The sequence below is a fragment of the Hippichthys cyanospilos genome, chromosome 12, assembly GCF_059441005.1.
Source record: "Hippichthys cyanospilos isolate Australia breed blue-spotted pipefish chromosome 12, RoL_Hcya_1.0, whole genome shotgun sequence".
Taxonomy (NCBI): Eukaryota; Metazoa; Chordata; class Actinopteri; order Syngnathiformes; family Syngnathidae; genus Hippichthys; species Hippichthys cyanospilos.
The window spans coordinates 17,761,460-17,783,641 of NC_142380.1; the positions used below are offsets into that span (position 1 = coordinate 17,761,460).

The window sequence follows — 22,182 nt, forward strand, 5'->3', positions numbered from 1 at the left end:
CTGAGAAAATAATAATAGGCTCATATTTCTCATATTGTGAATAGTGCAGCATGTTGCAGCAAATGACAGAAAATAGAGTACACTATGACTTGAACTTTCTTGATTTTCTCAACAATAGTTATTAGCTGTAACCTAATATCACTCATAATGAATGGTTGTTCTCTGTGTACCCAGCGATTGGCTTGCAACCAGTCCAAGGTGTCCCCTGCCTGCTTGGCCAAAGTCAGCTGGGATAGGCACCAGCAAGCCTGTGACCTTTGTGAGGATAAGCGGATATAGTAAATGGATGGATGGATGACTGAAGTGCTTGACCTATTTAAACAAAATGAAAAATACATAAAATATTTTACCATTTGACAAACACTTACAAGGGCCAAGGACATCATGATATTTCAGTTAAGATCAGTCAGTCAATGGAATTGCATTTATCTTAATGATAAAATGCACCTTTTGGCACCGATCCAAGTTAGGACAGTTTGAATCTGCACTTTCTTGATTGCTTTTTGGGCTGGAAGAAACAATAATTTTTCATGCAGGTTGTGAGTACGAGTAGACTAAGTAACTGTCTGTAGGAGACTAAACTTTATTTAGATTAAATTACTTTGCTTTCGATATTTAGCTAAATGAGAATGATAACAAAGAAACAATCAGGTTAATCAACACCATCTACAGAAGCATAGAAGTCATCAACTAACCAAGAAATCAACTGTGAAATGTTGTGCAAGATTCAGAACCACTTCTCCAATGTGCTCTGCCATCATCAAACTACTAGAGAAATGTTTTTTCTTCCTCTGTATGATTTTTATGCTCAAAGTGTTGAGACCTGTCTATAAATGCCAAGGCAGCACACTGTGTTCACTATATTACAGGTAATTGAAGCACATAGTTCTGCACTCCACATTTCTGTGGCCACCCACATGAAGCTTGTTTTCTCGGCATGACAGCGCACAGTGGGGTTCCTTAAATCGTTTTAATGGGCTGCTCACTCTAGTTCAAGCTACTTCAGGTGAACAAAAATAAAGTCATAATGTATGTGGCTTGAAATGAGCCAGGGAAAAATCATTCAAACCATTTCTTTCTGAGGGCATTGAATCAATGGCAACTGGGCTGTTCTGGTTATCTTGGAAGATGGTTCGCTGTTCATCAACTACAGAGCATCAAGAGTTGGGTTGGGGGGCCTAACCAAGCCCTGTCATCACATGAACTGATGAAGTCTTCTCAGATTAGAGGCGAAACCTCTCCTGAGACGTACAGAACAGTCTTGGGCTGATCAATTTAGGGCCAGAGAAAGCCAAAAAATAGTGCATCTCTCAGTCTACCACAGCTTAGTGACTTAGCTGACTCAGGCTCAGCAACCTTCCTCTCACTGCAGGGCATTTACCACACCAGGGCTCTGTGGAGGACACACAACCTCATCAGGGACAATACTCACCCACAACACAGCCTGTTTGAACTGCTGCCATCAGGCAGATGCCTCAGGAGCCTGAGGGCCAGGACTATGACGGTGGCTAACAGCTTCCACCCACAGGCCTTTAGGATTCAACAAATCGCTCATGCACTAATCTGCCTTATCACTAGTCACTTTACCGCATACACACGTGCACCTTACAAATCCTGCACAGTGCAGGAAAGCTGTTAATTACATAATTTTTTGCACTATCCTCCTCATATGTAAATATTTTCTTTCACTCCATTTACTCCTTAATATGTTCAGAATGTAAGTCTATTCTTTTATTAGTGCTTCATTATTACTGTCTTTATTGCGAAATTACTGTGTGATTTATTGTCTACTTTACTATTTGCTCTATTGTATGGGATCTAAGTCTGCTTTGGGAAGTGAACAAAATAAGAATTTTACTATGTAGTGTTACTATGCATATGACAATAAAACTCTTGAAACTCGAATCTCAGTGGAAACAAAATTTTAATGAAGATAAGCTCGTTTTTTTTTTTTTTTTTTTTTTTTTTTATCAAACAGTATTCAACATAAAAGACTAAGGTGAAGGGGCAAATAGGCAAAGATGTGATCTATGTTTTAAATCATGTTTTGAAAAGAGATCATTCATCCCTATTCCAATCATGCAGTCACCCTGGCTGAAAAACCATTTATGACTGATATTGGGTAGAATCTTGCATCTGTAAAACATTTTTAGGAGACTCCAAAACAACATTTTTGTTCAACCGTTAATATTGTATCTTGAAGGAGTGCAAGCCAGTTTCCCCATTTATTTTCAACAGTCTTTTGGTTTTGTGTTGATTTCATAGCATTTGTCTTGGCTGCACAGCCTCTAGTTGTTTGTGGAATACTATGATCCCTCTCTACACAATTCCCCATATCGCGCTCTTGGTGCATCACAGAATTTTTTTTTTTTTCATGAAATAAAAGCTTTATTGCAGGGAGATGTGCTGTGAAGGTTCCCTGCATGCCAGACAGACGACTTAACTGTAAATGCACATGCCATTGGCACTCCTCGGACTTCCATGTCTTGGCTGTACGAAGTCGGGATCACGATGAGCCACAGTTGCCCTACGAGTAGGCGATTGAACATCTAACTGAGTGAAGCAAATACCAAACGCCAAACATGATAAAAAGCAGAGTTTACACTTGTAATCTATTTCAAAAAGTAAGAGGTTCCCAAAACCTTATCTACTTCACGGTTTTACACTTATAGCGGGGGTGTTCGTTTCCCATTAACCGTCAAAAACGAGCGATTACTGTATAAAGTGTGTTTTTGTTGTTGTTTGTTTTTGTCAGCAAAACAGTTATTTTTTGTGTGTGTTGTTGTATGTACTTATGGAGAACTCACTGAAATACTTTAGAAGTGGAAAAATGTTAATTTTGTATGTTTGTTTGGTTCTTATTTATTTATTTATTTATTTATTTTTGATGTAGTTTTGTTTCTGATTGTCTCCAAGAAATATTGTTTTATTTCTTCTGAGAACTCAATTTTATTTTTCATCATGACCATCATTCTCTATGTACTATTATAGCCAAACAGCCATCATCTTAACCACTTACCCTCACGAGGGTCGCGGCCAGCTGCCTTGAGGTAGTAATTAGGGTACACGCTGAACTGATTGCAAGACAATGGCAGGGCACACAAAGGCAAACAACATCCCAATCACAATCACACTGAAGGACAAATTAGAGTGTCAAGTGTATCTACCACAAAGGAATTGCCATTCAACAGTTTGTGTTTTGATGTAATATTAGGATTGTTTGAGTCACTTGTCTGTCTCTATCCTTCAGAAACGCTTCTGAGCTTCGTGGATGATATCTTGTCTGGCGCCAGATCTCCTTGTGTGATGTTAGGGGACATTCCAAACTTGCTGTCATCCTCTGTCAGCATGATCGTTCGCTGTCTGGAGCCTGACACCACATATATGTAAGCTACTTACGAACTACTTTTTTTTAATCCTTCCCATGATCAATGAATTGTCTTTTTTCGTCAGCACACTTATTGAATCAGGACAAAATGTAGACATAAAACCAATGAAATACCATATATCCTGTTTTTACTGCTTATACTGTTCATGGTCACGTGAACTGGAGAGAGGCAGTTCACATGTCATGAGTGCATACTCACGCAGTTCAATCACTTGGCACAACCATTCACACTCAGATACATACCTACGTCTTGAATTTAACGATGCATGCCTTTGGGATGTCGTAGCAAGCTGGAGTACTTGGCAATAGTCACCACGAAAAAAAACATGCTCCATACACTATTATATGACATTGGAACATGCAATGATTGTTCATCAGGCCAACTGGCTAAACACATGGCACTGTGAAGCTCAAATTGATGCTTTGAACAAATTGTGCACAGTTGGACCTGTCAGGATGTTGAGTCTGTTGACTAAAATCTGTATTGGTGTAGACCATTATCACTACATTGTCATGCTCTGTTGGTGTTTGGCTTTTGTTCCTGTCCCGTTGTTATGTTTTCTAATGACCAGAGTTGGGCACTTTGTCAGCACTGATGGACTGTCCATCAGTCCATCGCCAACAGACGCCCGTTTTGCCGATGGATGATGGGAATGCTAAAAAAATGGTGATTTAAAAATGTCAGAATTGCTACTTCCATCCACCGTAGTAATCGTCCGGATAGACATTACGTCAGATGTCCGTCATATGTCCGTCACACGCCTGCCACACCGCTGCTAAATGAAATATAATCCAACTGGCTTGGATGTTTATCCTCTACATTGCTGCACCTTCATATAGTAGTACAATGTGCAATCAGCCAGCAGTCAATGTGACAATAGTTACTTTACAGCACCAACAAGCAGTGGAGAAATACGTTCAGTTGAGTGAATAAACTGGATTGGTTCAGTTTACTACTTGTCATTTACAGTTATAACACAGCTGACTTCACCAGAGATTTATTTGTAGGTGGGCCCCGACTTAGGGTGTCTTGCTGATAAGAGCATTCTGCGATGTATTTCAAGTAACCAATGAACGCCGACCAAATGTGCGTTTTTTGTTTTTTTTCTGCTCTGATTGGCATTTGGCCAGGACATGAAAGCTAGAAGTTTTTTAAGTCCCTAATTTATGTTGTTGTTTTTTTTTTGTAAATTGAAGCTCAGCAATACTTTGTTTCACTTGTAGTGTACCTGACAGATGAAATCTCGTCAAATGTTAATGAAACAGACTTCTATGATTGTAGGGCAGGCAGTTATAAATGAGAACAGACATCCACCATTTGAGAGTTATGCAAAGTATGAGTGCCATCCAGTGGACACGATTGTTAATTGTGCGCTTGTCCCCTGTATTAAATATGATGATGTATTACAGCCTAGGGTTAGCTGGCTTTTTTTTTATGTTACATTAATGTTACTGTGTTGTGTTTTAATTGCAGTGTAACTGTAGAACTACAGACATGGTGATAAATGTAAGTGTAAATACTAAAACAGAAAAATGAATTAGTATGAGTGTAGACAGAACCAGACCAGCGCCTGACACTCTCTAGTTGTGGCGGAAGGTTGGGCAAAAATACACACATGGATTGACAGACTGACGATTACAATTTCTTCTGGCTTTAAAAAACGAAAATGACAAATGTAAGTGATGGTTGTAAGTAGCCCATTTCTGCTAGTGTATTTAATTCCCAGTATGCTTCCAGTTAGGTATCGGGTCATTGTCTTAGCTTAACAGTTGTTGTCAAAGTGTCTTATGCCTGTCCCTCGTTGTCTTTACCGGTTACATTCCTTTGTTTTCCGAAACCGTTTGTGCTGTCTTCAGTAGTAATTTGTTTCTGAGTTTGTTTTCTTGTACTTAGCATTCAGTTAGCTACCTTGGTTTTTCGTATTACATATTTGTTTTTGGAGTACACTCTGTTTCCGTCTTCCTTGCATTTGGGTCCGGTACCCCCCACGCCTTCACCCACAATGACTGGACAAAACATACTTAAGGTTCTGAAGTGATGTAAAAGCAATGACACCATCACAATCCTCATTTACACACTGCAGATGGAAAATACAAAATTATACAGTACATTCTTCCTTTTGTTTCTATCAGTCTCTCTCTCTGGCTCTCTGGCTTTCTGCTTGTAATGAAATTTCCGAGCTGTGTTAATTTTGACTTTAAATTTAATAATGTAAAAATTGGATGTGTTGGCTTTGGCACTCATCTGCATGCTCTCAGTTTATTTATATGTAAGTGTGGATTTTTGAAATTGCCTCAAGAATGAGTATAATGAATTTTGTAATAAGAGCTTGGGATCATTGGTCTGATTTGCACGTGCCATTTAGTAAGGTCAATTACAGCAATTTTGGTTCATTTCGTTATTTCTGAAATTATTTTAAAATGATCTTTTAATGTTCGATTCCCATAAATAAGAAGCTTCATAATTCCACATTTCTAAGAAGGTGTTTTTTTTCCCCAAAGAGAACCATTAAAGTGTCATGTAAAGATGATTTATTCCATGCTACATTTGCACTGGGAGCTTACTATCATTAGATGACCAAGACACTGCATATGCATTGTTCAGTCTGCACGCATACAGTGGATGCTCATTTTTCAATACACATGCTCCGCAGACAACTTGCCTGGAGTGAAGTAATACGCAGCTCTCAAAGAGGAAATGAGGCGGCGTTTGGGGAGAAACTGAGGAATGAGTGAAAAAACCATCAAGAGACAGAAAAACAAAATAGCAGAAAATCCCAATACAAGGAATGTTTTGATGTACTTTATTAAGTCTGAGTGCTACAAAGCTCCACATGCCCTTGAAAAGCCAGCAACAGCAGGGCTCCTGCTCTTTCGATTTCTATCTGGCAGTTCGTTCATGTCTCCGAGCCAAGACCTTGTCTCTCTCCTTACATTTTCTATATGGAGAGAGCCAATCAAAATATGGTCTTCATGTTAGGACTACAATTTTCTTGACAGGCACTGTAGGCGCGCGATGCATATACGCATGTGTTGTTAAATTGATTGAATCTATTGGTTAAAAGTTTTTTTTTTTTTTTCTTTTCAGAGTGTGAGTTCTGTCGAGCACCCTGTGGAAAATAGAGCTGACTTGATCATTCCTTTTCTGGTCTCTGTCGTTAGTGGTTGTCACTTGCAGGAAAAGATAAACAAATACAATGTACTTTGTGCTGCATGTGAGTGCAATGAGAGCTTCAGCCACTGGATGGAGATACGATTCTGAGAGTTTCGGCATTTGTGTGTTAGGTCTACCCTGAGCAGTGATCGAGAATCCAGGCGCTCTTCAAAGAGATGAGTCATCCAATTGAAATGCCTGCACAGGAAATGCAACAGATTCCAATGAGATTGTTAGGGCAACATATATAGCCACTAAAGCAAGGGTGTCAAACTCATTTTTATCGTGGGCCACATTGTATTTATAGTTTGTGTTAGAGGGACGGAATGACTGTGAAGTCAAATCAACTTTTTAAGTTCATCACACACATTTGCTAGTTTTTTAAGTTACAGGCCCGTTCAAAAACTGTTCAAAAGTTAAATGTTGAAGACAACTTGTATTTTTAGCTGATTTGACTACAAGTTTTTTTTTAAGTCAAATCAGCATTTTGGAGGCCACATAAAATGATGTGGCAGGCCAGATCTGGCCCCCGGGTCTTGACTTTGACACCTGTGCTCAATGGCAGGGGTTCTCAAACTTTTTTGAGTTGGACCCCCATTAAAAACGTTGCATTAACAAAACAAAAACCATTTAAGCAAAACATAAGTGCCCTTTTTATTCAGCAACAGATTCAATTTGACAAGTATATTTGTTACTTTTCAACTATACTGAAGTTTAGAAAATAAATATTGCTAATTGCACGCCTCCTTATAACAAACCTAGTCAACTTCCCTCAAACAGGTTGCTGCCAATTATTTTGTCAAAAACAGCATTAGCTTTGGCTTCTTCACCTCATTCGCAAGCAATCGTAGACACAAAATGCAAAAATATATTAAACTGGTTGAATTGGTTGCTTTATTGCAGTCACAAATACTTGAATACTTGAAATTAACACACACACACACACATATATATATATATATATATATATATATTTTTTTTTTTTTAATAACCTAGATGTTACAATGGCTTCTATCTAGGCAAACAGACAGCGGCCAGAGGCAGTGCCAAAAGACAAAGCAAAACAAGGCACAAATCTGTAACTGTTAAAAGCGAAACTAAATCAGTTCCAAAACAGCTAAATCATTTCACGGACCCCCTGCAGTCCGGACACAGACCCCACTTTGAGAAGCACTGCTCTGTAGGTTACAATACTGTGTATCTGTCTATCCAGGTTCCGACTATGGGCTGTTGACAACACTGGCCGTCGCTCCAGTCCAAGTGAGGTCACTATTAAAACTCCATGTCCAACTGTGGATGACGTCAAAGCTCAAGGTGAGGAGAAAGACTGGAGCTAAAGATTGATCACTTGTTACTTTAGGGGACAGGTGCCTCATTGAGTTTCTTATGGTTGTCAGTTTTTATAAATAATGTGTATGTAAAGAGAAAAAAAACTGTTTCTTTTTTGTGTGCGTGTATGTGTGAAATGCATTTTGGTATGGGTTCAACAAGTGTGTTCAAGTGTTATTACACTACAATCACTTGTTCCAGAAAAAACATGGACATTTGGACGATTTTTCTTAATTCGTCATGTTATGTGGCTGATTCACAAGACAAACATTATCTTTGTTCAATATAAATGATACCAGTTCACAAGGTTCAACAGTTAGCCTGTTGTTGTTTTGCTGAGTTCAATGAGATATTTCAAGATTTGCCAGCCACTGAATCATCATACATTCAGGTCATGCTGTTGACATTTTCATTCTCTGGAAATACTGTCTTGCAGAATATCCATCCATCTTCTAGGGTCGCTTATCCTCACAAGGGACGCTGGCTTGCTGGTGCCTATCCCAGCTGTCTTGGGGCAGTAGGCGGGGAACACTCTCAACTGGTTGCCGGCCATTTGCAGGGCACACGGAGATGAACAAACATTCACGCACCTAATCACATCTAAGAACAATTTGCATAGGTGTCAAACTCCAGTCCTCAAGGGCCGGCATCCTGCATGTTTTCCGGCTACCTCTCCCCAACACACTTGATTCAAATGATTAGTTTGTTAGCAAGCTCTGCAGGAACTTGAAAATGTTCCTTATTTGAATCAGCTGTGTTTGAGAGAGACAGTTTGAAATCATGCAGGATACCGACTCATCATATTTTGCTTGTGGCAAGTGTTTCCTGTGCGTGTATGTACGTATATACTGTAGTAGATACCTAACAAGTGGAATAACATTTTTCCTTGCAGTTCTTCATAAGACTCTAAAAGGTGTATCATTGAATGAAAAACACGGACGTGTTGCCTGAAACAATCTCCATTGTTTTTTCTGTCTACCCAGAAATAGCTGATAAAATCTACAACCTATTTAATGGCTACACTAGTGGAAAGGAGCAGCAGACAGCATATAACACGCTAATGGACCTGGGTGCCCCAGCGCTGCATCGAGTTCTCTACCACTACAACCAGCGATATGAGAGCTTTGGAGAGTTTACCTGGCGCTGTGAGGATGAGCTTGGGCCCAGGTAAAGTCAGAGGCTTTCTCTATGTCCATTAGGCATCCATGCTTTAGTTGTGTTTTTCACACATAATCAGTTCAACTAATCCTTACTTTACAGGGATAACATATCATTTGCTTATTTCAAATAGGGGTGTTCAAGGTTTTTCTTCCATGGCCCATGATGTAAGGGCCCGTTTTTTTTAATTATTATTATTATTATTATTATTATTATTATTATTATTATATTATTATTAGTACACACTCTAAAGACAATCCATTAGTTGAGATACATGATTCTTATAGTTTTATATATTAAGTCTTTCAGTACCAATCATTATCAGAAAAGACAACCTCTACAGTGCCTAGTATACTTGTTTAGCATTTTCACTCATCTTTCAAGGTCGACAGAATATTGTGTGTTTAAATGTCTAAGTCAACATGGGTGATTTCAATTTCTCAGTATGTAATGTGGACAGTATGTAATATATATGTTGTATGTATGAAAACACTACCATCTGATGGTCACAATTATCACTACAGTGCTCAAATGTGTTATTGCAGTGCTTCTTAAATAGTGGGGCGAACCCCCCTGGGGGCGCCGAGGTGATGACTCCAGGAAAAAGGTTTTGTTTCTGTAATGTGAAGTGTAATTGCAATATATATATATATATATATATATATATATATATATATATATACAGTGGTACCTCGGTCCTCGAACGCCTCTATACTCGACCAAATCGGTGCTCGACCAAAAAAATCAAGTAGGTAATGCATCGGACCTCGATCAGATTTTCGGTGCTCGACTAGCCGAGCCTAGCCGAGCCGAGCCGAGCCGACCCGAACGCGCTCCTCGGCCCTTCTCGGCCAGCGGGTAAGCGCCAGTTCAACTCAGACCGCCAGCGGAGTAAGACGAAGTTCGAGTATTTCTTCCCGGATTTAAACTTTTTCGTGTTGCTCTAGCCCTTAATAATGGGTCCAAAGAAAGACAGTGATAAGGGGAAGGCAAAGAGGAAAACAATGAGGACCACTATTGAACCGAAGAAGGAAATTATAGCAAAATATGAACGCGGTGTACCTCGCGTCGCAGTTAGCTAGCGTCATCATGGAAGGAGTAACTCCCTCCCGTCCTCTCCACATCCATTCCTGTATGCCATCAACCACTCTCCAAAACGTAAGTAAATTATACAAAATGGTTTATAATGCTTTATTTATCTTTATCTTTATCATGTACTGCTTGTGCACATTTACTTGTGCACACATACTTTCCATTATTTCTTATGGGAAAATTGCTTTCGGTGTTCGAACAAATCGGTGCTCGACCACCACCTCAGAACGGATTATGGTCGAGTACCGAGGTACCACTGTATATATATATATATATATATATATATATATATATATATATATATATATATATATATTTTAGTTTCAGGCACTTTGATGCCCTCGGTTATTTTTTTCAGTTTTAGACTAAGCTGTAACACCGTATAAATGCTGTAAAAAAATATTTAACAGTTGTGGAATGTTGATTTATATTGCTTTGTTGTTGTGTTAAAAAGGATACAGGTTTAGGTATACTTCTGCACTTTTTATAGATAATAATCTTATTTATAATCAGCGCGTCAAGTGTGTGTGTGTGTGTGTGTGTGGGAGGGGGGGTGGTATTTTTTTTTTTCCTAGGGCGGCATTGCAAAATATAATTGAGAAGCACTATTACTAGTCAAGGGTCTCAGCTACCCTCCATAAAAAATGTATTTGAGTGGAATTTCAATATTTATAATTTTTATGACTATTTTAAAAGATGAGAATTTTCATCCATAGTACCAAAAGAGTTAATATTGTTTATGTATGGCGTGCAACTGGTCACCTATGAGGCATGAGGTTAGCATTTTTTTTTTTTACCTGGCTGGAATAGGGAAGGGCTTGACAAAAAAAACTTTACCAAAATTTAGGGATGTTTGATACCACTTTCTTTTGACAATACCAACCCTCAATGCTTGAGTATGTAACCTTTTTAGCTATCTTATATCACTTCCATATACCTTGTACAAAGAAGATGTATGGGGCGGTTACTTAGGTTCGTCTCTAGGAGGAATATATTTGCCATTTGGACCCAATCAATCAGCAGACACACACAATAAGCAACTGGAAACACACAGATTAAGTGGAAGGAATGTGTATTTACAAATATTGGAAAATATGCACTATCGCTGCCTATCTAAAGCCGCCTTACCTGTACACAACATGTTAAACTTGGGCTCCAAAAGAATGGCACGTCAAAGTTATCATAGGCATTGGTCCAAGTACCCTTTTGTTCTATCAAATCCACCGTGTTGGATGCAGTTCCAGGCCTGACTAATGGAGAGGAGCGATCTTGAGAGCGACAGTACTATGCTTTGTTTTCATAAAAGATATGAGCGCACACTTCTTCTACCTCAAGAAGGAGACTCATGGCATCCGTAGAAGATATGCTGCCACTTTCCACAGTGAATTCACCAGCATGTCTAAACCTTGTCAGTTATATTCCTGTAGCAACCAGCAATAATGACAAGGTAATCTAACGGCAATTGTAACTGTACAATAGCTATTAATAATAGTCTATAAATACGTCTGGTCAAATGTATCAAATGAAGCATGCAATAAAAAAAGATGTATGCTAGCTGCTAACATTAGCCCCACCGAAACCATCTTATTTTTACAATGTCTGTCTGTAACCGAGCAGACTGAACTCAAATTTGAATATTATTATAATATTATTGAATATTGAATATTATTATTAATTTTGCAATGCACTGTTTCTGCCAAAAGCATAAACAATGCAGCACTGCGTTTTGAAGCTATGTAATAAAGGGATTAAAGTACAAAAAAAGATTGTGTCTTGACATGTATAAAAAAGTTTACAATCCAGGTGAAATTATTTAACCTGGTTTTAGGCTCAAGCCAACCTACCACTGCATGTGCAATGAGCGTAATGAGCTACATTTAGAATGGCAAATCCATATTCCCAGTTATGTTGGTGAGAGTAATATAAAAGTAATTCAATAGTAGTGTAATGCCTTACATTTCAAATACAGTAATAGTGTAATTTAACTAATTACTTTGAAATGACAGTAATAAGTAATAAATAATGCATTACAGCTTAAAGTAACTTGCCCAACACTGCACATAAGCCGTGTTTCTTTCGTATCATTGACGTGCAATTCCAAAAGAAAGCAAACAATATCGGATATGAAAGAACACAGAGCAGTACAGTATAAAACATGTGAAAACTCACGTAAGCAATTACTCATGCATACACAGACACACAAACCGACAAAAATCACGAAACTTCCTCTTCACAAACAAGGAGACCTATCTAACGTTGATTTTCATCATGCAGTCAGTCCCCTGATAATAACCCATGTGGGATTCTGACTAACAACTCATGTGAGCCAAGTACGCAATACTGTGAAATAAATGAATGATCAAATCTGGATATGCCGTTTTTAGAAACGTACTGACGGAACCGTTTGGATTTCATTGCTGGACATATTTGCTGCTTTTGATGCTTGATGTTTTAACTAAAACCATAAACTCAGCAAATGTCTGTCTATCCAAGACTTGACACTTCACCCGGGGGCCAAATCTTATCATCGCTATAAACGTACCCATTATTTAAGGCACACCACTCGGCTGTTTACTCAGAAATTCAAGATGTTTTGGCAAAAATCAAAGAATAACTTTCCTCCTCACTGTTTCTGTCTATGTCCTCAGTTGGACCTCACCCCCATTTTCTTTTTGTTTTTGATGACAGAATCTAATCAGAGTAGTGACTGCAAAATTGAGTATTGTGATGATTGGAGCTCCTTTCAGAACATTTTCATCACAGTCAGAAAATAGTGTTTTATTAACAAGGAAAGAACAAGTTCAGAAAGAGGGTACTTTTATATTGTTTGCAATGAATTATCCGTTAACATTTTGTTGTCTGATTAAGACTTATATGGTCATCTGAATATATGTTCTCTTTTATTACAATTAAGGCCTGGGTGTCCGGGAATTTTTCACTAAACTGAACTTATTTTACAACTTGAGCTGACTTTGAAAGGGTCATGATATTGTCAAATATACCGTATTTTTCAGACTATAAGCCGCGACTTTTTCATCATGATTAGAGCCCTGCGGTTTATAATCCAGTGCATTTTATCAACTGACTTTTACCACCGGTCAAGCAAATGTGTGTTCAAGGAGTCAGTTTATGGAACAACTATGGAATAGAACTGAAAATATATGATTAAAAATATATTTTTTAAAAAGTCTAAATTGAATAAGATCTTGTATAAAAATGTGTGATGTGTAAATTTGATATATGGTATACAGCATATATGATTGTATATATAAATGTATGATTTTATATATTATTTATTTGCAGTGTGCAGTATTCACTAAAATAATCGATCAAATAAACAATGGGAGACAGAGTGAATTGCTATTAACTCTACATTATTCTGTTGGTAGTATCCATCCATTTTCTATAAATATAATGTTGGGACTAAATATGCAGACATGTTCAGTCTGTTAAAGAGAGGATGTTGCAGTTGGTAGAGAATAAAAAAAATATATGTATATAAAGAAAATCTAAAAGTTTTGCCTGTGGCTTATAGTCCAGTGCGGCTTATCCGGTGCGGTTTATAGTCCAGAAAATACAGTAAATATTACTTTCAACCCTGGCACAGCCCTATCCAAACATGTATACAATTTTGAAATAGGAATATTTTATATGTCATAATTACAGTATTATGACATTTGAAAACATTTGCATTATGGACCAAGGCCAAACCAGTTGTCATAAATTGGCTGCTAGCCCTACCTGGTGGTTTAGAGGTATAATCACAAAAATTTCAATTCCACCCCCTTTCATGAGTTGCCATTGAAAGAATTCATGCAAAAATCTGGGGGAAATGCATGATAAACATAAACGGTTCAATTGTCCAAAACTGACAATACTTACAATTTTGAATGGCAGTAAATGAGCCCGACATGGGCTAAATTTGACACCTATAGGGTGTACCTTTCAACGTCCTGTTTGAAAGCATTTTGTTTTGACAATCTATGCAATATTTTAGCCTCCTCGTGTTTTTGAATACTTGTCCTTTGATATCACACGTCAAAAATGTGAAAAAGCCTGAGTTGGGTCAAAGTTTCCCGCAGGGGTTAAATACCAGTGATGTAGTATTATACATTTTAATGTCTTTTCTACAAGAAAAATGAAATGTTAAGATAAAGAAACTTACTTCCATATTTCCTACACATAATATATCTACCAAAGATAGGAATCGGAATAAAGTGACAAAAAAAAATAATTGATTAAATTGATTAATTGTTAAGTGCTAGACTTGTTTGCATTAATGCTGGCCACATAGACACAACATTATTATAAGGTGTTGATTGAGCTAATCAATATAATTCAGAAATCATTTTGAACTCAAAATTCCTACTATCCTATTATATTTTTTTATTTAAGTTTTAAAAGTATTTTTTATCCAATTGTATGATTTTTTTTTTTTTTTTTTTTGTCGGACATGACATCGGGTGGCACCGTGGATTTATGCCGCACGCACAACAGAACATCATACTGAACATGGCGAAGTAGATTTTTCAGGTGACTAATGCATTCTCTTGCATAATTTGGATTCAAATGATTTTACTGTTACATATAGTTGTTTATATAGGACAATCACAATCGCAAGGTTTTGTTAACATTGATGTTTAATTCTTAAAAAGAACAAAACTAACCTATTGTGATAAGGTGGGTAAAAGAAGAGAACTATTTTGCTATATAGCACTTTGCTTATGCTATCGCATTAAGGAATCTTGTTTGATATTTTCGTTGTTGCTTGTTCGTTCTTCATGTTGGAACCAACAAAGTTGTGTTAGTTTTAAAATAATATTCATACAGAGAAAATAAGTTTATTTGGAGTTACCTTTAATTAGTACAGGAAAAGTGCATTTACAGGATCAAAATAAAAGCATATTTTTTCCAACTACTATCCTTTGTATTTCTCTCTTGTGTTCCAATGAGCTGCACAACCTCAGTCCATCTGTTCCTCCATTCTGGGTCCAACATAACAGTCGTCAAAAAAGATTCTGAGGGATATTGGACAAGGCCTCCTGTGTACTTCTCACTGTGGTTATTTCCAGTTGACACTGACACCAACAGAGCATCTTGTTGGAAATGTCAAAACACCACACACACTTACATGATATTACTTCAGCGATATAAAATTGCTTGAAATTGTCTTTCACGTCTACCTTACAAAGCAGTTTAGAATGAATACTCATTTGTCTGCTGATGATGGAGGATCAGGTACAACTCGGGGTTTAGTATCTTTCTCAAGGACACTTTGACGTGATCGGAATTGCAGGGGATCAGACCCGCAACTTCTAGGTTGGGAGACTCCCCTCGCAGCACAACATTGTATAATTCTAAACTCATACTTTTGTAAAAATGAGCAGAAAGAACGCATAAACTGCTTGGGATGCAAAAAAAGTCTTCATGCATTTCACATTTTTTAAGTTCTCACTGCTCATACTGAAAGATTAAAAACCAAAGATGTTAAGTTGATGACCACCTTTAATTTGACATAAATTACTGTGTTGTTTCGATGTGTTAGCATCCAATAAAGAAAATGCAATCCACGATGTGTGCTTAAGTTTCATGACATTTACTGAGCTCTGAAAAAATATGCGGTAGCACCATAAAATGTCACATGTGGTGAGTTACCTTTGTATTTTAGTGCACGATATTGGGCAAGTTACTTCAAAACTGTAATGCATTATTTATTACTTATGACGTCATTTCAACATCATTAGTTACATTACAATATTATTGTATTTGAAATATAAGGCATTACACTGATATTGAATTACTTTTATATTACTCTCACCAACATAACTGGGAATATAGATTTGCCACTCTAAATGTAGAACTCATTACCCTCATTACACATCCGGTGGAAGGTTGGCTTAAGCCTAAATGCAAAATTTATAAAAATAGATGGTTTAGGTGGGGCTAACGTTAGCAGCTAGCCCACATCATTGTTATTGTGTTTAACGTACTGTTTAACATGAGTTTTTGTATGCTTCATCTTAATACACATTGACCATATAGACTATAGCAACTGTTCAGTCAAAATTTGTGTTAGCTTACCTTGGCATAAGATTCAAAATGCTGGCGAATCCACTGTGGAAAACGGCAGCACAAATTCTACGCATGACATACTCCGCCACAAGTCTCCTAACCTTTGGAGTGGCAGCCCTGAGCGAGAGTACGATTATTTTGCCTGCTTTATTTTATCCCCACTCTCAATCCTCCGCATGCTTTCTTTTCACTAACTTCACTTTATTATGGCACCGCTCTAAAGGTTTTGTCAAAGTGGAAAGCTTTTTAGGTGTCTTTTAAGTAACCTTAATTATTCTTTTCTTGTCTTTATCGCTGGCGAACAGAAGATATTGTCCATATTCAACATGTCGTCTTGTGCTGCCGCACTCATCTTTGCTGTAGTAGATACTAAAGAACAGGAAGTAAACATTTTGCCCAAAACTTCTCACCTTCGATCTCCCAGTGTTTTTGGGGTATTTGGGAAAAAAAGATTCCACTTTCAGGTTAAAAATGCATTGTAATGCATTGCATTATTTTCATTTGTACCTCGTAACATAGTATCTTTTTTTGTGTGTGTAATGCATTACACTACCACAAAGTAATGCATTGCAGTAATTACATTACAACGTGTCGATAACGACTAAGTCTCGTCGTCCTTCCTGGGGAATGAGAGTGTCACTACTTTTGGTCTTTATTCTAAAAATAAATAAACAAATACCCTGATTTCCTTCAACCACTTAAGATGGTGGGATGAATAATCCTGAACATAGAGGTTTTAGATCAATGGTATGAATGGCGCAACAGCAAAGCACTTCCAGAACCACCACAAGAAATAGTACCTCCAGGCATGGTTTAAGAAGATTGACAATATAAAAGTGATATTTTTTCTCTGTAGCTCACCGCAAAACAGCTGGATTTGTCAAACTTGTTGTACAGTAATGTACATACCGTTACACGGGAACATGACTGACTATGAATGTTTACATCCTTTCATACAGCCAGAACTCAAAAGGTGTGCAAGTATGACTTCTAAACTAAAAAAAATAATAATTAAAAAAAACAATCTACTCAAAGCAAAGATCTTATATCTCAATGTAATGTTCCACTTTGAAAATGTTTATTGAAAGGATCAGTAAAAAATAAAAAGGTTAGATTTTGATTCTCAGTTGTTTCGTAGTCTATGACTTGGCCTTACATTGTGACGATTGCGTCCTTTTTTTTAACAGTGTTTTCAGTACACATAATTTTTAGGACATATGACCAACAGATTTGCATATGTTGTCTATGTCGTACTATAACCACCATTGAATACCACCATGAAGACAAACATTAATTTGCCCTTTCATACAATTTGTGACAGCAAAAGAAGCATCTGGGGTTAAATAGAATTTTCAGAAGTAGGCAAATTACGTTTTATTGCTGGTCCGTCATTCGTCAGAGCTCCGCCCCCTTTCCAGTCAGTTCGTCGATGTATTTTTGCCTAAGCTTCCGCCACCACTAGAGGGCGACATTTGACAATTTGTATTCTTCTCTGTCATTTGTCAGGCGCTGGTCTACTTCTGTCTGCACACATACTATTTTTTTCCTTTGTTTTAGTACTTACACTTAAGTTAAAACCATGTCTGTGGTTCTGCAATTGAAACACAACGGTAATATAAGTATAAGACCAAAACAAAGCCAGCTAAGGGGTTTAACCCCATCATATTTATTATCCTGCATCTGAGTGTATGCAGGGGACCAGGGTCCAATTAGCAATTATGTCCACTGGATGGCGTTATCATGCTTTACATGACACTCAAATGGTAGCTGTCGGTTCTCATTTATAACTGCCTACCCTACAACTATAGAATACGGTTACAATAACATTTGTCTAAATTACATCTGTCACATACACTACAAGTAAAGTCAAGTCTTGCTGAAGTTGAATTTACTTTAAAAAAAAGTATTTCTTTAGGTAATTCAAAAAACCTCTATCTTGCATTTCCTGGGCAAGAGACAATCAGAGAAAGAATTCAAATTTGTTCAGCACACATTGGTTACTTGAAAGTGTGACTGCCTTGCAGTGGAGACACATCCCAGAATGCTCTTATCAGCAAGAAACCTGAAACCAGGACTAAGAAAGGGAGCAACTACAAATACATTTCCGGTACAGTCAGCTGTGTTATAGGTGTGAATGACATTTAGTCAAGTGAATTAAACCAACCCAGTTAAATACTCAACTGAACATATTTCTTCACTGCTTAGTGGCGCTATAAAGCAGCGGTCCCCGACCTTTTTTCACCACGGACTGGTCAACGCTTTAGATTGCGGACCAGGGGGTGTGTAATACTAGGGTGCTGCTTCTGCTGCTGCTGGCTGCTCTAAAAACCACATCATCCTTCTCACTATGTAAGTAATATCAACAGCGGTCGGAAGCGGCGCACAAAAAACAAAGATCAAGCACAAACGTATGAACTGTAAAACTAAATCATTTCCAAAACATTATTTCGGGTGCAGCCCACGCGGCCCGGTACCAGTTGATCCACGGACCGGTACCGGTCCACGGATCGGTGTTTGGGGACCGCTGCTGTAAAGTGACTATTTTCACATTGCAGGTTGATTGGGCATCCTATGGCGACGGACTGACGGACAGTCTGTCAGTGCTGACGAAGTGCCCACCTCTGAGAATCGTACTCAATGATACCAGTCACAAGACTAGGAATAATGATCTAACATTATTTTATATTGAGGACTACAATGACTTATTGGTTACTGCATCTTAAATCTCAAATTCAATGCTCTATTTGGGTTTCTTGTGGTATAACGTGAATGACAAATAGTCACGAATATCAGGGTGAATGGTGGTGAAAACTATTTTGACAGTTTTTTTCTGTGTTGTTGTTTCCAAAAGGAAAGCTGGCCTGATCCTCTCACAATTAAATGAACTGTCCCCATGGTGTAAAGGCCTTCTCCAAGAGCCCAAGATCGGCCTGCGCAGGATGTCTCTCAAGTTCCTCTCTTGTCGCTACACTGACACCAAGTCCTTTGGGGTGAACTGGGCAGATATGGGCCAGGATGTGCACAAGGCATGTGATGAGCAGATGCTCACCGTCATGTATAACGACTACGGTGAGCCCAAGGAGATCTAAATGTATATAACCCTTTCCAGATCATTCCATTTTGCTAGATCCAGCAAAAGGCAGTTTTACATCTGTGTTTAATACATGTGTGTTTAATACATCAGAGCAAGCTTGTTTAGTTGGTGTACTGTATATTCAATTTTTCTGTGACGCTTTACCAGAAATACATCAAATATTTGTTTCTATATCACCAACTGGAGCCTTGAAACTATATTGTGCTTCTCTAGTTGCCATCAGCTCTATGGGGTAAAAAATACATAGTGTATGTTTTCTAACTGTACAACAAAATCACATTACTTTTTGTTATTTTTAATTAATAAAATGGAATAACTCTCCTCCTATCTCTGCTCTTAAAGCAGGTATATGTATTTTTTCTAGTCCTCTGTGGGTCTGATTTTTATTTTCATTATTTCATGTTTTTATGTGCAAGGTATTATAACCCACAAATATTTTGAGGTGTTTTATTTTTTATTGTTCTTTTGTTTTCAGTTACATTTGGGCAGAAAGGACTTGTTTTTCAATAGTGACCACTGTCTCCAATAAAGATCAAAAGTCCCATGCCATACTTTTTAAAATAATTTTTGATATCCTTTAATCAGGTTTATACGATAGTTTGTTTTGAAAATGCCCTTTTTTCAATGTATTCTGGTCGTTTTCTTTTTCTCACAAACATTCACCTTTTTGAATACGTTTTGCTCCCACTGTTGTCTTTCATTTAAATATGTAAAATAGTTTTCTTCTGATTTGTAGTTGGCAATATTTTGATGTCTTGTGGTGGCCACAAGGGGTTTTATTGCCATGGTGAAGCAGAATTTGCCAAGCATTAGCAACTCTCAACAGCATTTTGAGCAATTTGACTTACCGTATTTCCCCAAATATAAGATGCCCCTTTCTTTCCACAAAAATGAAGGCCAAAATTATGCGTGCGTCCTATAAACGCTAACTTTTTTATTCAACAACATTCAAGGAAAATTGAATCTGTCAACCACGTAAGCTGACACACAGATGTGCAGGTTTAATTATGGTATTTTTACCTACAATAATTACTGTAATGGTACGAGCTAGAGGATGGACATCAGTTGGCAGCTAGTTATTGTTGCAGCTAACAGCAGCTCATGTTAGCTGAGGTGGTTACAGAATTATTTTCAATAAAAGAAGCGAGCTGACTGGACCAACGTCCAAATCCATCCTTGCTCACACGTAGAAGTCAGCGAGACCATTAAGATAGCAAATTTTTCCAAGGGCCCCCATTGCAAAAAAAAAAAAAAATCATTTAATAATCAATTGATAAGTGCCCTTTTTATTCAGCAACATATTCAATTTGGCAACTAGTTGTTATTTTTCAGCAATACTGAAATTTAGATATAAATAACAAGTGCAAATTGCACGCCTGCTTATAACAAAGCAGGTCAATTTCCCCCCTCTTTATGAACCACTGGGTTAGAGAACACAAAAAGTTATTCCATTTGACTCGTTTATCAATTGTGGTCTTTTGGCGTATACACACCATTATGAACTAAATGAAAGACCAATGGTCCGTAACTTTGGGTATTTATGGCAAAATGCGTCGTGGAGGGACGGGAAAGCGGAAGGGAAAAACAACTGCTTGGTCGTTACACTGGCGCTGTGTTCGCTGACTAACGATGAGAGAAATCTGAAACACGTTTAATTTAACCCGCAACAAATTTTTAATGTATGATTATGAACACAAGAAAATATGAAGAATTTACAAGGATGAGATTTATTTTATCTCATTATAGTTTTGACATTGTTGTTAAATATACACGGTCACACAGAAAATACCAGAATTTTACCTTAAAATTAAGGGTGAGTCCTATATTTGGAGAATTACGGTAGTTTATGAACAAGAAGCCTGCATAGGTTTTGAGGCTACATGTGTAGTCTATTTTACTTAACCGCAGGCAATACATCATGAAAAGATGGCATAACAAACAAGGGAGAAGCTGCTTGCTCCAGAATGATTACGTGGGATTAAATCAAAGGGGGGGCTCGCTCATTGAGGCTCACCATTCACTTGAATGTACCCAGGACAAGAGATGGATCAATCACCTGCTTTTTCGTGACTTTAGTAACTGCAAGCTTCACTATTTCATTAATAGGTACTTTTTAAATTACAAATATGATATTGTCAGTTATCGCCGTAGACCATAATATGTACGCTTAATGTATTTGGATTGCTTGACGGCTGTGTATCATTAGCTTAAAAGCTGGAAATGTAATTTTAGCATTTGTGAAATCAAAGTGTAAAATCATCCTCAACAAAATTTGCATAAACACAGGACAGTTCTGGTTTTGCCATCAATAGGAAATGGTCCAAAAATGAATTGAAGCCATCCGTTTCTCAACTCATCTAAGTTGATGGCAAAGTTTTAGCTTTGTATAAGAGGTAGGCTTACAGTTGGTGAGCATTTTTTTTTCTTGAATTGAATAGATGTGTAGCAAACAAGAAGAGTGCAGTGAAATGAAAAAAAAAATGCTCATTTACTGTTTACAGCAGCATGCCTTATGAGTAAAAAAAATGTTGAAAAATGTGGACTTTGAGTTATTGGGACCTTTACTCATTTGTGGAGTGCATATGCTTTATTTTCTTCAATCTATGTAGTTTCAAGTAGTGATTTTTGAAGAAAAAAATTTATTCACATCTTTAAAATTTATGATTCCTTTGCACCTATGATTGTAAATGTACTCTTGTAAACAGGAAGTGTTCTTTAAATGAGACAAGTTAAACCATATTGATAGCAACAGTTTGATGTTCGTTAATCTAAGGCAGGGTTTCTCAAATCTTTTGGAATCTGGGACCCCTATATATATATATATATATATATATATATATATATATATATATATATATATATATATATATATATATACACACACTAGTACATAAA

General features: G+C 37.4%; 1 protein-coding gene across 7 annotated transcripts in view; it reads left to right on the plus strand.

The window, feature by feature from the left end:
- Positions 1 to 22,182, plus strand: part of astn1 (astrotactin 1) — a 369,637-nt gene extending 347,455 nt beyond the window's left edge. For all 7 annotated transcript variants that reach the window (XM_088430421.1, XM_088430423.1, XM_088430425.1 and 4 more), the window contains 4 exons: positions 3,251 to 3,386; positions 7,756 to 7,856; positions 8,855 to 9,038; positions 19,045 to 22,182. In XM_088430421.1, the coding sequence (XP_088286547.1) occupies positions 3,251 to 3,386; positions 7,756 to 7,856; positions 8,855 to 9,038; positions 19,045 to 19,282 (659 nt within the window). In that variant the 3' untranslated portion in view covers positions 19,283 to 22,182. The remainder of the gene's footprint in view (positions 1 to 3,250; positions 3,387 to 7,755; positions 7,857 to 8,854; positions 9,039 to 19,044) is intronic.